Source organism: Corvus cornix, chromosome 11, assembly GCF_000738735.6.
Source record: "Corvus cornix cornix isolate S_Up_H32 chromosome 11, ASM73873v5, whole genome shotgun sequence".
NCBI classification, from domain to species: Eukaryota; Metazoa; Chordata; class Aves; order Passeriformes; family Corvidae; genus Corvus; species Corvus cornix.
This window is the reverse complement of record NC_046341.1, coordinates 16,264,628-16,280,657: the sequence shown is the minus strand read 5'-3', so window position 1 is coordinate 16,280,657 and position 16,030 is coordinate 16,264,628. Positions and strand designations below refer to the sequence as shown.

Below are 16,030 nucleotides of genomic sequence, written 5' to 3'. Positions count from 1 at the left end.
AGTATGACTATTACCAGGGAAAAAAGCCTTCTACAATAAGCACTCCAGCCTTCTTATCCGCTGCAACTTCTTCACCTTTCACTGCTCCACACTTGTGTCAGCTGCTAGCAGGAAAGCCTGCCCCCCTGCTATGCCTAAGCATTTCTAAGCCTCTACTGACAGAACAGGAAGCACATCCTTCAGATTAAAAAGCAAAGGGGAGGGTGTGGTGTGGGGGGGGAAGAGCCATTTTCGGCCATCCTGAATACTGGGGAAAAAATCAGCCTCTCAGGGAACAACACTGTTATTCATGCTCGTATTTCAACAGATTTTAACTCCTTTAAACCCTGTGGCCTTCGGCAGCACAGCTCTTGTCCTCTCTGTACAACAGAGACTTCCTGCTCGTATGTTCCGTTCAGAGTGCCAAAGAATTCCAAGTGTCTCAAAGACAGAGCATTACCAAAACAGCCATGCAGTTAGAGTAGCAAGAGTCACTCACAGCATCTCCTGACTGCTCACTGGAAGGCAGCTGTGGCTTACTGCAAACATCAGCCACATGGTGCTGCTCTGTACACCCACAGCAGTTTGCAGCTGGCAGGATGACTGTTAGGTTGGTATCAAGCACCTGAATTCAAGTTTGAGAACTTCTGGAAATGATGGGAAGGTTTACCGCTTGGAGGAGTCGCAGAAGTGTTACAGCTTTCCGCAGAATCTTCCTCTATCAATGTATCCTGTGGGCTGGACACCTCCTCTAGACCAGCTGTGTCCTCTTTTGTGCTTCTAAACACAGGACAAGGCAGTTTTAAAAGAAAACCCACAAACGATAGTCAGATACTTTGCCTCCCCCTTCTTTAACTTGTACCTTACTAACAAAGCCTGTACTGAAGTTCCAAATTTTTCAACAGTAGTCTCAGGCTTAGAGAGTCTTTAAAAAAAATGATCCAAGCAGTTGCATTACACTCATTTCAGCACACATCACCATGATAAAGTTGTCTGGTCCCTTGCATTACATGCTTTGGTGATGATACGGAAGTTCCCAACCTTCCTTTCCCAGGAGAAAGGAATAAAGGCAAACAGGTAGTACCTGAAACCTCTTAGCCTGAGTCCTCTGTAGAGGATAAAACCTGAAAAGTAGCCTTCCAAGCAAAAACTTCTCACACCAAATCTGAGCAGGTATGGGAAAAGTAAAATCCTTTGGTTAAGATTAAACTCTGGCATATAACCTAGTTACAGATAGGAATGCAGGAGCCTCAATCTAAGACATAAATACAGTATGGAGAGGATCAGGCTTCCTTCTCTTGTTGACTGGCAAAGTCACAGAAACAACCACAAGATTAACTGCCTAAGAAACTCCTGCACTGGGGGGCCATAACAAAAAAGCTACAGGTGTCTTGCTGATCAGCATTTTCTATCACAGGTCTTAGGATCTGCCACCACACACAGTGTCTTCTCAGTTCTAAAAATTTACAGGGCAAGGAAAACAAAGTTCAGTGCTGTTTCTGCAAAATCCACCAGGCATACATACTCATTAAATGAAGGGTAATTTCCCCAATCACTTTAAAGGAAAAGTGGTTATGTTTTCCAGCTTGAACTCTGCAGCTGAAGACACAATATACTGTAGTGCTCTGACTGGTACTAAGTACTGACTGGTAAGCATTCGAACCAGCCACTGAGCACCCTAAATTGTTAAGGGAATCTGAATTCAGACTCCATATTTTTATTATTAAATTGCACATCTGCATAAAATTCTAGTTTAACATTTTCTAGCATTACAAATTCCTTTTTCTAGTGGTTATGGGGCTAAAGAATAGTTAACAGGAAGCAGACATATTACAAACACAACTGTTTCTGTATTTAAATGAAAATCATTGTCAGCAATATTAATCATATTCAGTTAAAATGAAATACGATTTTTCTCTTAGCAAAGCATATGCTAGAAAAAAAAATCTGCAAACACTTACAAATGCTCCAAGTTCTTTGCATGGTCCAAAACTGGCATCTGTCTGCACAGCTTCTGAATTTCTGCTATATGTTCGGGATTATCAGTTCCCAAACCCGTCGACAAAATCTCAGATCGAATACTGTACTCATTGATCCGTATCTTCAACACGGGAAGGTTGGTAACCCTGACCTTGAATTACACAACAAAATAAAGGGAAAGCACTGCTCTTCAATGGTCTCTCTCCAACTCAAAGCTGCTCCTGAAGTCAAACTTTGAACACAGACCTACTGACTTACACCTGTGGGCAGTTCAGTTTTTCTGATTTTCACACAGGAATTTTCCCCATGTTTAATTGTTTTCCAAGTATCACCATCATTCCCATTGTGATAATGGCTCAAGTAACTGGCTGTTTGCCCTAACAGAAGCAGGATGGCAATAAGTAAACAATGCTAGCCCTGATCATGTAAGTGACAGCTAAAATACACCTCACACAGTTAAGAACTGCAAGTCTCAAATCACCTGAGAACTGCCGAGGGGACAGGAGGCACAATACAAAACTCCAAAGCCTAGAAACTGGTGAAAGGTTGAGATACACCATATGGGAACAGAAGCTACTGAAAAGAATGACCTCCAGATCATTTTCTCTTTCCAATCAAATTTTCACTTGACTCACTCCACAAAACCAAAAAGTCTGCTGATGTTAATGGACATGAAACTGTAGAACAAGAAAAACCCAAGAACAAGTGCACCCATTTTTCCTATTTCGATCAAAAAAAATGAAGGAGAAAATTTCAATGCTTTTTAATTTGCAGAAAAACTTACATTAAAACCAACTGCAATGCAAACTAGTTTAAGATCTTCAAGACATGGCAGACTTTGAATTATAAACATAATAAAATAAATCTACTTCAAGAGCTGTTGGATATCAGCAAACCCTCTTGGAGGATCCAAGTTTCATTCTTCCAGAGGAATGTGACAAAGTGCAGAACTGATTTCCCAAGACAACCTACTGAAACCTAGTACCTCCAAAATACACTTCTGTTACTAACTTTGTGGAAAACTCTTGGACCACATCCAGATGGATGAAGATTGCATAGTGTTGCCATTCTATACCTACCATTGGGTCAACCCAAACTGTCTTTCCCAAGGTATGGACCACTTTCGCGTGATGAAGCTTTCCTTTAATTTTGTGGTTAATGTGATCCGTCACCTAGGAAAAACACGTTGTCACTGCACTTGAGACGTATGGCAGCCTTACAGTCACTAACTAAAAATGAAACAGCAGCTTCTGAGCTTAACCATGGAAAGGGTATTCAACAAATATATACAGCTTTGAGTAAACCAGTGGAATACTCTAACTTAAAGAGTTAAGTTAGAACAGAATTAGCTTTCAAGTAAAGCACTTCCTTAATGAAAAATCACTCAAACACAGGTTGATTTACAGAGGCTGCACTTTTCCTGTTCCTCCCCCAGAATCCACAGCAGTGATAACCTATCCTAAAAGAAAGGCATTTAAATCAGAGAAAAAAAATCTCGTGCATTTCACTGTATTATTTCATAGGAGAACAAAAAAAGGAAGTGACCAGCTTAGAATCTGGCCCAATAGCAGATACTTAGTGTCAATACTAGGAAGCCATAAAATCTGGTACCTAAGTTTACAGTTTGTGTTTTCTTGTAGAAAATGACAGAGAGAGAAGGTAAAGCGCATAAAGGAAATAGCAGGAAAAACCTGCTTATTACCTTTGGATTCCATTCAACTTCATTATCTATGGGTTTTACTCTACAAACTATAATTTCCACAGCCTGAGCTGGCAGACTCTGGAACTTTGCAGGTAAGTGAAGCAGCTGATCACTCTTCACTTGACTTGTCCTGCCTTCATCTATGTATTTAATTGTGACCTCACAGACATTTTCTTCATCTTTTGCTGGAGTCTCTACCACCTGAACCCTTCATATAGTAGGAAAAAAACACAGAATTATTATTCATGTAGCCAGTTGTGCAGAGTTTTTTTTAAACCTGCTCTCACTTTAGAACAGGTATTTTCACAGCCTGCTCTGTATGCCTGAGGTGTGTGTGGGGAATCATCCTATTTGCCATTCAGGAACTAAGAGCAGGCAAGAGCTTTTTATAAGCATTATTGGCATAGCAGTGATTTTTTGCTGCTTTTGAGGATGGGCTTTTTTCTTTACCCAACAGTCAAATTTTTAAAAAGCTTTGTATAAAAACATGCACATGAAAGAAGTAAAAAGCCAACAAGATTTTACCTGTGGCAAATGGCTCCCTCACATAACCCATAAAACACTGACTTCTCCACGATGTTAACAGAAATCCTATGTCCTGGTACCTCGAAGTAATCATTCATTTCTTTAGCAAGAACTGTGTATTGGTCCTCTTGTTTCTTGACTATTCGACCAAAGTAGTTTGTTGCATGTACAATGTGGAGAGGCAGGATCTGAAAGGATCAAATTCATCAGCAGCAACGAGGCATGGATGATTTCTTAAACCAGTGAAATTTAGGTCTTCATGTACAGACCACATACCTCTTTCCAGCCCAAAAAGGTGACAGATGTTGCTGTACACACATTTCAGAAAACAACGAATTGGTTAGTATTCTCAATCCCAGCTGCCCGTGGTTCAGTCAGCAGTGGACAGCAATGTATGGAGCAAGAACTGCTGGGTGTCAGGTGATGGTGTTCCACCTCCGTGAGCACCACCGAGTTCTGCCAGTTATCTGCCAGGCTACTCACCACTCCCACATTCTGCACCACTCCAGCTCTACTCTAAGCACTCTCCAGCCTTACAGGGGATTTTACAAGAACCAACTGCTCTTTTTGCACTAAAATGACTTAAATGAAAGATTACAAACACACAGCTATGCACACCAGTGTGTAAGATGCTGCTGTGAGTGCACTTCAGGTAAAGCCCAAGCTTCAAAGGAAGCTGGGGAGACAAACTCTTACCAGGATGTGAAGAACCACCACAACAAAGTCACCCCAATAGCCACAAAGGATTCACGAATGTGGAACTATTAAAAAAAAGAGTCCATCTAAAACAGCACTCTGCAGCAAGAGTCTTCCAAAACACTGACATTTTTGTAGGAAATAACTGTTCTACCTACAAGAGAGAAGCTGCACCCCATTTCTTGGGGATGCTAGAAATGACAATACATTTTCTAATCTCAAGGCCACAAAATGCTCAATTTTTATCAAGTTTGCATGAACAGGTCAGCTAAGAAAAAATCCTTCCACTTCAGCTTCTCTTCACTCCCAAACATTACTTCGTGTTTCCTCTACAAGAAATATTAACTGAAGGTTCCATAAACTTTCATCTTTGTTAATTGTGGTATACGGCCTCAAATTATATAGGGAAGTAATAAACAGAAGAGAAATAGAATGTGAATCTTAAAAGCAGAAAAAAAATCTGAGGTAAACTCAGAACTACCTGCACAACAGTTTCAATTCAAGCTAAAGACACAAGGAAAGTCTGGCACACTAATTAATGCAGGGGAGAGGGGAAAAAAGCTAGAGAATAACAAATAGCCACAACAAATAATACCTGTACTGCAGTAGGATTAATGGAATACGAAAAATGAAGTAACATGCTAAGTAGCTGTTTAAGACCTGTCCTCTTGGTACCCAAGGCCAAGGAAAACTGTAACTTACTGTCACACGGTCAGGTGTTTCTATCATTTCATCTGCAGTATTCTGGGCCATGTCCATTGATAAATTAATTTGGTGACGATCTGGACATGCTGTTCTGTTTCTACATTAAAAAAAACCGTAACAGGTTTAGAAAAAAGCTCTTTGCTTTCAGTTGTAAACTATTTTTATGTGACTCGCAATAGGCAACAGAAAAAAAAGAAAAAAATCATGAGCAAAATCTGATTTAGATAAAAGCAGCCAACAGGAAAATTCATCAAGGCATCAGCAGCAATTGTCATTCAGGGCACAAAAGCCTGACATTTCCTTACCTGCAAATCCCAAAAGTTTTAAGAGAAGCACACAGGGGCCTTGAAAATTTCTCATTTTCCTCAGACTCTCGCACCCTGGCAGCTGAATCATTAAGTTCTTCTGGAATTTCAGCTTCTGCACGCTTTAAACAGTGGAGGATTCCAGGTGCATGACAGGAACTGTTCTCTGTCAGCAGGATGACTGACTTGGCCTTTGTATGTTCTTGATCTACAGCAGAATCCTAGAAGTAGTAAAAAGTAGTTTGGAAAACTTTTATGTATCCACCAGTAATAATCTACTGTGGCATTACCCAGTCAAGGCTCACCCACACCTTTATCACAGTGCAGAAGTTGTCAGTCATGCATTGTAGGCGCTGCCTGAAGACTCCTGGAGATGGGAAACTGAAATGGATCACACAGGTTGCATCAGTGATTCCCAAAGGCTGCAGGCAGTCATCTGCTAAAACTAAGCACACGTTTCACACAGACATGTAAGTGTAACTGTAATACCTCAAACATGGAAAGCATCACATCACATAAACCATGACTGATTTCCCACTGACTGGAAGATGAAGATATTTTTTTTTTTCCCCCCCAGTACATTCCTATTAGGCTTTATATTTCTCCAGTAAAGAAATCCCATCAGCATATGGCAGACACGGCATTTCACGTCAATCTCACGTAACTCTCTATTTCCTGTCAGCACCACAGAATAGAGAGAATTGAGCACAGCCATGTAATTCACAGGAGTAAGACAGCAGACACTTGAAATACTGTAGGAATTCTCATGGCTCTGTATGAGCCTACGAAGAAGAGGGAAGTCAATCTTCTTGGTTTTGTATAAAATAGAAAACAAAGTTGGTTTGAAAATGTAGGCCTTTGGTACTGAAAAAAAAAATCTAATGGAACTTACAAAAAGTTACTACAATACATCTTTGGAGTTTGGAAATTATTTCAGACTTGTTAAATAATGGCAGATTTCTCAAAATATTGGCAATTCTTTTAAGTAAGCACAGAAAACAACAAGAAAAGAAAAAAAAAACCAAAAAAACCTCAGCTGTAGCATTAAGAAGTAAACAGAGAACTGGAAAGAGTTCATAGGGATCTGCCCCTGTGGAAGCGGTGAGACAACCCAGTGCAAGTGGTTGGTGTACATCTTAGCTCTGAACTCAGATACAATCCCAACCAGAGAGAGAATCCTCACCTAACACAGCAAGAGTGCCAGAACTGTGCATTTTTCTCCACCTCTCCAAGACACACTTGGCATTACACTTGCTCTCCTTATGTTTTTTCAAGGAAACTATTGAGTTGCTCTTCAGTGCCTGCATCACAAAGTGAGAAGTTATACATTCCTGCAATGCTGCAGTACTTGCTCTAATCAACTCTAATAAGCAGCATGTCTTATTAGAATCTAGCATACTTTACCTTAAAGAGATGTAAGAAAAAGAGTTAATGAAATTTAGGTTGCTTAGATGGAAAAAAATTTTAATGGAGATAAGGTTCATTAATTTCCTGTATAAAAAAAAATTAAAAGCTCAAGTTCCCATGGATTAATACATTAGACAGGCATTTAAGAAAAGTAAGAACTTCATTTCAAGCTTTTCGCCCCATTAATGTGTCCTCTCTGAGTAGATTCCATGATCTAAAAACACACAGATTCATGCTTCAGTCTCTCAGAACAAGCGCTCTTCATAAAGTCAACCCTTGAAATAAATATTTTCACAGGCCAGGTAAGATATTTGAACACGGTGTACACAAGGATTACTATGAACTGATTCAATCCTACTTTAACATCAACAAGCACTTTTTAAAGTGGTGGCAGCGTTGATTTTGATATGCTTGAACCCTCAAGTATTCAAGGAAAATGTATTAGAAAGTCACGATCCCAAACCAGATTTGCTTCCATTAACAATCATCAAAGAATAAGCATTACACTAATATTTCCATTGGGAAAGAAACCTTTAACTATCACAGAATCTATGCCAGCTTCTGCAAGGGAATCCATTCCCATGTTTTAGGACTTACGTATCTCTTCCTAGGATACTGGAACAATCCAGCCACAAATCCCTTGCTATCCTATGCTGAAGCTTTTAATTGTGCCATCCTCACAGCTTGCCTCCTTTAGCAAATAATTCCCACAACAAGAGATGTTCCTATTGCTAAGTCACTGTATGCATTCATTACTGTAATAGCTAAAGAAATAACTCTTGTGTGAGAAGTCTTAGTCTCCACCTCTGAAATGCTGAGTACATAATCTCTGGAAAAGGGTGTGAAACTGGGGTGTGTTCCACTGCAGGTAACTTGGAAGCACCTTTATGCCAGTTTTAACAAAACTGAGCCTTCTTCCCCCCTCATTCCTGACAACTTGCAGCTTAACTCAATTCTGGTAGACTTTCACAGGAGGGCAGAAAACCTATCTTTCTGATCAGGGAAATGGCTGTCTGAAAGTTCCATCGCCCCAGAGCAGAAAGCAACAACACAGAACTTCCTAACACAGTGTCTTAATTTTTCTCCCCCATCCCACTACTGAAAACAGTACAAATTAGAAAAACTGTCAGGACATTCACTGGGGGAAAAAAAGCCAGTTTGATTCAACGCAAAGTTCCAACCTGACAGAGAGAATGCTGTAAGAATTTGGGAATTAATCAGGCTTCTTATTCACCAGCAGTCAGCTTGGGGTTATTTTTAGCAGGAATAATCAACTTCCAAATTCACATTCTTCCTTTATTCTCAGAAGCCAAGGCATTTTAGTTTGTTATGGCTTTAAAATTAAAAAGAAAACCCCACTTACCTCTTTACATTTAAATACTTTCTTACCTTATGAATTATCTCTACTTCAGTTACTGAGTCAGTGCATACCAGCACCTTCTGAAGATTCTTCTGGGTAAAATCCAGTATTTTCAGTAACTCAGCAGTTTTACTGCTGCTCATGCAAGGCTGCACCACCTAAAAGCAAACACAAAACAGAGGGCTGGTAATTCATGCAACCCAGATATATTTTACTATCTAATTGTTCCTAATCCACACACCAGCACTTGCGGTTCTGCTCAATCATTACGACTTCTCACAAAAGTGGGTTTTCAGTTTCCTGACATGCTCAGAGTGTCTACTTTAGGAGACTTCCCAACATTTAAAATCCACAAACTATTTCATTCTGAGACACAGAGTAACTCAAATCACACTTAGACCATTTTGTATTATTCCTAAGGGCTACACCACACCGACTGGAAACTAAGTGAGAAGATACCTAAGAACACGTAGTAATAGGCCTTGTGGAAATCTGAGGTCCCAAGTTTGGTATTGTGTTACACACAGCAGCAAATCAAGTGCTCTCCTAGATCTGCCTTGCAACTGCTTACCTTGTAGTTCTGCCCGTTACAGTTAACAACTGCAAAAACTGGTAACATTCTGGTCAAAAACTGTACTGTTTGCAAATACATCTCATCAAATTTAGACTCATCTGCACTAACCATGAAATATTCAAGGGACTACCTTCATCTCACTCCTATAAAGGAAGGTAAGAGACCTCCAGCTCATCCAGTGACTCGCTTGCACGTATTTCTAACAGCAACTTCAGCTCACAATGGGAGGCAGCACTGCAGCACCACCTGCTTCCAATAAACCATCAGCAGCCACGTATCCAAGCAGTGACACCATTCCCAAAGCTCTACCTGTTGCACATTTCCAAAGATGGCAGCTTCTTCAATAACTGTTATCACAATGTAAGGATCATTCATGAACTCCTTTATCAAGGGTATGATGTGTTTATTCCACTGAGTTCCCACAGCAATGATCTGACGTGATGGATTCCCCCGTGCCTGAGCAGTGGCTTTCTTGTAACAATCCAGTATAGTAAACACCTAGGAAGAAAAGAGGTTTTTTTCTCTCATCTCATCATATTCCAGTGAGCTCATGACAGGCCAGAAAAATACAATGTTTGAGCACACAGGTTTTTCCAGTCACAAAGCCTCTACCACAGCAAACTACAAGTTTCACAACCCAAAAGGAAGAATTTGGTGTCTAAACTTGCATCCTATTCTTTGAATGACTTCTGAAGCAAGAGAAAGCAACAGGACAGCATGCAGTGACAGCATACGCATGTGGCACGTAACTGTAATGCAGGATTCTGTACAGAGAAGATGGAAATCTCAGGAAAAGGATCTGTTCAGATCTGCAATATAGTAAGCCTGGACAAAGCAGATCTGAAAGGGCAGAGGCATTCAGCAAAAACTAGCTGGTAACCAGAAGACAAGCACAACCTGCCAACACAGTAATTTGCAAATACAAAACCAAAAAGAAATAAAAAAAGAGGGGTTTTACCATAAACCCATTTCCAGTGTTTTTTTTTCCTCAGTGTGTGCCACTGTTTCAGACACATGCACAACTGGAACAGCATTCTGCCATTCACCTTTTCAGTAGTGTCAGACAGCAGCACCTCGATCTCATCAAGAACAAGATGGCAAAGCCTAAGCAATAACCAAGTGTTATGTTCCAGCAGTCTCAGGAGGTTGTGCGGTGTAGTCACTACTACTTTGCCTGCAAGTTGGAAGAACTTGTTACCATTAATTTACAACTTGAAAGACTATTAATATGATACCAAATGTCAGGGTAGCTTTAATAAAAAGGGTCACATTTGTATTTCAGATGCACTGTCTTGAAGCTGGAGAGTTTGCCTGTATTTTTCTACTGCATGTTTTCCAAGACATGAGTGAGTGAGGCTCTGATAGTCTCAATCCCAGTGAAATGTCTGAAGGTTAACAAGTTTACAAAGCAGGATGTCATTTCATTTTCCAGTAAGGTCCTGGAAGTAGAGATAAGAACTTGAGGACCAAACAGCCAGAAGAGAAGTATACACCAACAGTTCTGCTACTAAAAGGTGTGAATTCATCCACCAGACTCAAATGATGGATGGACAACAGAATATCAACTGCTGAAATCCAGTTTTACACAATCCTTCCTAATTTTATCCATAGTTCTTATTCCCTTGGCACAAGAACCACTTTTGAAAATGCAGCTATCAACCAAAGCTTAACGAAGGGATCAAACCAGAACACAACTGAATGTTTAAAGTACATACATCTAGGCAGGGAAAGTCCCCCAACAGCTTTTTCGTTACTTCTATGCTGTTTCTCTGTGGAGCACCCTCTGCATACTACTGAGTGAGATGCACAAAGTACTGAGCACTTATTGCCACAGCAAGTTGTAAACCACCATTTAAACAAGCAAAACCCCCAACTTCACTTTATAAACCAAAAACTTAAGAAGCAGAAATTGTTCTTTTACATGCTCCTGCAATTAAGGCAGCTCACACTGCCTTCAAGCATAACTAAGATGACAAAGCATTCTTACAGTCTCGGATTTCCACTTGGCTGGCTGCTTCCTTGTTCTGCCCAAGGATTATCAACATTGGATGAAGGTATCTGCAACTTTTCTTGTATGTTTTCAGTAGGTCAAAAACAAGTTGGGCCTTCTTCCATCCAGGACATAAAATGAGTGCTAGGGGCTACATACACAGGTACAAAAATTGATACCACAATATTAGACAAGATTCTTAAGGTTCTGTACTTTTGTCTTACTTGGGGTTGGGCCATTTTCAGAGGTCCCTTACAACCTCAGTCATTCTGTTTCTGTGATCCAATTCAAGCTAGAAAATGCATTTTGAAACTGCTAATACCCATTTTAGTTTAATGAGTACATACTACTCATGCAGAAACAAAGCTCCACTGTGTATCTAAGTGCCAAGGCATGAACCACCTGTTAGGGATTGTTTTAAAATTAAGTTGGGACGCCCCCATTCACACAGTTCATCCAATTCTTTTAAGAAGAGGCCTTACAGAAACTGGCAGGCATCATGAAAATACACTGAGATGACATTAATGCACGCATTCCAAACATCCAGAGTAGTACCAGGTTTTCTTGTTTAATATATACATACTCCACCCATGTTTGGCAAGGCTTGGTAGTCACTTTCCAACTGCAGAAGTGTGAGAACTGGTGGAATATACAATAAGGGATCCTTTCCCTGATGGGAGATGACAATGACATCATATCCCTGAGCTGCTGGCGGCCAACAGTAGGACTCTGTGAAGGTAGGCCCTGAAAACTTGTTCCAAGAAAGTTCCTACAGAAAGAGAAATTAAGAGTTTCCCACTAAATCTACGTACTGAAACACCAACAACAAAAGACAAAACATAATGAGTGATTTAAAAGCTTTTGACCCACTATATAATACATGTTCTTAACAGGTAATATGAAAAAATCATCTTCTGGGCTGAGTTGTTAAATTAGTGTATTAAAATTCAAATCCACTTGTAGCAGTGGTTAATACACCAGAAAAAAATTGTGTTGAATTCTTACAGCATTTCTCCAGAGGTTCATTTATTCAACCACATGAACAACCTTGTACACTTTTCTCAACAAAACTGAGGTATTACTGTAACATTTAGTAAGTAAATTTGAGGTATTAAACTTGTTTTAAGAAGACAATCCATGTAGTATCATGACATCAGCTTTACCTTTTTCAGACCATCAAAAAGTGGTGCTGTTTCCAAAACTGATGATGGCTCAATTTTCTTGCTCAGGAACACGAAGTTTTTTTCCTCCCCAACATTTTGAAGACTCTGAAACCATGGACAAATAGATGACAAAGGCTATGTACCTAACAAAAGTGGTTTAGCTTACACAACTCAGAAGCACTCACTGTACTTAAAAAATGGCATTTTGATGTAAATGAATCAAATTCTAAATTCACTTTGAGTATGATTCATACATACTGATAGCTTACACAGACCAATGGTGAGTCAACACCTCATTCTTGCTATTTCTCAAAGATTTTCAAAGATGGTTCTAACACAACTTAAACCCTCAAGAGACTCACTGGATGCTCTGTGTACAGCTGGCACTCAGTCCCACAATGAGCAGCATGAGGCAGGGACTGCAGTCACAACACAGATGGCAATTTCTCTCCATCGCTCCTGCTCTCTCTCCTTTTCCCTGCTCCAGTGCAAGTCCTCTACAGACTGCAGCCCCTTCAGGAACACCGGCACAGAGCTCCTCCTACTCCTCTGACCTTGGTATTGGCCTGATTCTCACTTTCTTTTTTGTTACCTTCCCTGTGGTTTTGTCTTTTCTTAAATTCCAAGAGACATCCCCGACGTGGCTGGCTGGCTCAGCATTAGCCAGTGTAGGCTAAAGTTTTTGTTGCCAGTGTAGGTGCAGTCAGCCCCTGACCTCCTTCCACAAAGACTCAATGCTACCAAAGCCAGAGTATTTGCACAAGAGAAATTAAATGAAAGTTAGTGTTTGACATACCTGTTGGTCATCTTCAACTGGGTGTGTCTGGAGGGAGTTGGAATTTAAGGACTGTGGAAGCCTGAGAAACAGAGATTAAATCCAACATAAATGCAGAAGAAAAACATCATTTATAAATACCACCAGTATTTTCCAAATGTCATGAAGCCATTCACTCCAAGTATTTCTGACATACCTATGTCAACAAGAAAAACCCTCAATACAATAGGAAAAATCAAAAATCACCACCTGGAAAGCAGAATTTCGTGAAAACAATCCTTCAGAATCTTTTTCAAAGATAATTGTTAAGTTCCCTGACTTTAGAATCAAAATAGACTGGACTGTAGAAAAAAGGTTTCTTGAAGTTTCAAAACATAAAACAACTCGTCTTTGCATCCGTTAGAAACTGAAATAAGAAATACTCCTGGGGTTTATTACATATGCAGCAACTGACCTGCAGCACAGCGAAAGCATTGCACAAACCGACCCAGTCATATTCCATTAAGTCTGAAAACTTTATAAATCACTCTATGAATAAAATAAAACAAGTTAACGTATTTAGTATGCAGAAAAATATCTCCCCACCACACTCCTGTTTGTCAAGCTATTGTTTAGAACAAAGTGGTATTTTTCTAGTTTGGGTAACTATCAGCAGCTTCAAAGTCCCTCCTTCCCCAAAAGCATGTGTATGCACCTTCCCTTACCCTCTGCCCTTTAGAGGCCTAAGAAGAGTGATTTGAAACATACTACAGCTCCCAATTATCTGATTACAGAATCATTCCAAATATTTAACATGCTGCACAATACCTGTCTGTTTGAACTGCTTTATCTTCCTTGGAAGGCAAACCTGGCACCATGTTGACTACCTAGAAAGAAATGACATTTTAAGCACTAAAATACTGTTCAAAACAAGTATTTAAATATAAACAAAATACAAAGTCGAAAGTGGTTTTCTTAACCGTGTGATTCTCCAATATTTTCCAGCATTCTTTTACAAATTTGAAGTTTTTTTGACTAAGGCAACAATTTTGATGAGAAACTTCAGCAGACTATCTAAGAATAACAAGCTAGATGGCTACAGCATTCCTAATCTGGCCTACATATGTTTACTTTAGTTTGTATTTCACAATTTAATACAAAATATAATACTTACAGGCACAGTGTTGTCATTTATAACTGTGCTTGACCTCTGGCATATCTTTTCAAGAGCAGAATTCCAACCAGCAAGACCTAAAAAGGTAAACAAAATGGAGATAGCCATTTCTGATTATCTGAATACATAAAAAAAGCCACAGATGGACACCATGTGTCCCAGTCACTGGGATCCAAACCAAGACAGGATGTTAACATTCCACACATCCAACTAAACACACAAAGTGCTGCATGTAGGATTGTCTCCCACACACGTGGGTCCTACCTGGCTCAACAGGTGGTGACACCTCCCCAAAGGGCAGTTTTGGCCTGGCAACAAATGTAGGACCAATAAACTCCAGTGGAACATACTTAGCATTGAGAGACACTTCATTGTCAGAATCATCTGAAGAACTCCCTTCAGCTTCCTTATAATAAGCAAAGTGCTTTGCAATCAGATCATCATTAACACAGATCTATAAAAAAACCCAAACAAGCTCTATTCATCAGTGTCAACAAGCAATAAGCTACACCAGCACATACTTCTTCAGAATTTATGTGAAGCTTTTAACAAAAGCAGTGCTTTTACCAGTGATAAAAAAATCCCAAGCAAAACCCCAACAAACAAAACCCCAGACAGAAGAAGTACCAGTGAATGCTTTTCATGGAATATTAATTCTAAAAAAAGGGGAGTCCTATCTTCCTGTATGTTCCTTCAACAGGTGTTCACGAGTGAGTTTTATGTTCCTGGCCAAAATTCTGTACTGAATTAACTGTTTCTATGAGCCTTACATATCTAAAAGAACCCTCTAATTCAAACAAGCCTGTTTATTTCTTTCAGATACAGCAAGCATCAAAATCTCGCAGGAAAAAATAGTATTAGGCCTGAAACTTCTTGTATCTACCATACAGCTGCTTAAGTCTGGCAGTACCTACAGCAGAGATCTGACACAAGTTACACATTTTGGCAAGTGGAACTAGACTGGATTTTTTTTTCCAGCTCCTTGAGGACTCAGCTGTATGCAAGAACATGAACTTTTAGTTATTTTTACAGTATTATGCAGCTGCCTTACTGAAACATCTTCAAATATGATACCACAAGAAGTACACCAAATAATTCATACAGCTGTACACTTAAGTATTGACTGGACTTCACTTGCTAGTCAAAAATTTAAAAAAAAAAAAAAAAAAAAAAAAAAAAAAAAAAAAAAAAGCTCAAAAAGAGAAAAATACAGGTTCTGCCTACTGGAATTTTCCAGAGGTTTACAGTGAACAGTACTGTAATGAAAAACCTCTAATAAGTTAATGATTTAGCTTCCACTGTATCTGATTGAAATTACAAAACTCACAAGTCATGCTTTCCAGTCTTAAACTAATAGCAAAGTGTATCAATAGAATTGGAAATATAAAAATACCTTACCTTGTCATCTCCTACAGTCACAAAAAGAAACACCTCTAACACTTTCTCTTCTACTGCCTGTACTGTGGCTTTAACCTCAGTAGCCTCTAAATGTAGTAATAAAAACAAGAAAGAAATATTAAATCCTTATCGCACTATTAGTATTCTTCACTTTTACCGAGACAGACAAGAACAGAAGTAACAATTAAAAACGTGTAGCGCTTGTTATTTCACTTAAGTGCAAAAAGGAAGTTAATAAAAACTTAAAAGCTCCAAAAAGGAACTTGTCCTTAGTCTTTGAAGGAGGATTGAGAGTTGAAACAGATGAATGACCTCTTG

At 39.4% G+C, this 16,030-nt stretch overlaps 1 protein-coding gene across 7 annotated transcripts in view; it reads right to left on the bottom strand.

Moving 5' to 3' along the window:
- The window catches only part of TDRD12 (tudor domain containing 12), a 57,405-nt gene that overhangs the window by 34,443 nt on the left and 6,932 nt on the right, over positions 1-16,030 (bottom strand). For all 7 annotated transcript variants that reach the window (XR_005602869.1, XR_005602870.1, XM_039558127.1 and 4 more), the window contains 20 exons: positions 15,713-15,798; positions 14,579-14,768; positions 14,315-14,391; positions 13,969-14,027; positions 13,183-13,243; positions 12,387-12,491; positions 11,807-11,992; positions 11,221-11,374; positions 10,280-10,407; positions 9,543-9,731; positions 8,689-8,817; positions 7,076-7,193; positions 6,204-6,337; positions 5,893-6,113; positions 5,585-5,684; positions 4,187-4,374; positions 3,662-3,869; positions 3,039-3,131; positions 1,941-2,110; positions 650-759 (listed from right to left, as the gene is read on the bottom strand). Coding sequence is in view for 5 of the 7 variants with exons in the window: in XM_039558127.1 (XP_039414061.1) it covers positions 650-759; positions 1,941-2,110; positions 3,039-3,131; positions 3,662-3,869; positions 4,187-4,374; positions 5,585-5,684; positions 5,893-6,113; positions 6,204-6,337; positions 7,076-7,193; positions 8,689-8,817; positions 9,543-9,731; positions 10,280-10,407; positions 11,221-11,374; positions 11,807-11,992; positions 12,387-12,491; positions 13,183-13,243; positions 13,969-14,027; positions 14,315-14,391; positions 14,579-14,768; positions 15,713-15,798 (2,706 nt within the window). In the remaining 2 variants the exon portion in view is untranslated. The remainder of the gene's footprint in view (positions 1-649; positions 760-1,940; positions 2,111-3,038; positions 3,132-3,661; positions 3,870-4,186; positions 4,375-5,584; positions 5,685-5,892; positions 6,114-6,203; positions 6,338-7,075; positions 7,194-8,688; positions 8,818-9,542; positions 9,732-10,279; positions 10,408-11,220; positions 11,375-11,806; positions 11,993-12,386; positions 12,492-13,182; positions 13,244-13,968; positions 14,028-14,314; positions 14,392-14,578; positions 14,769-15,712; positions 15,799-16,030) is intronic.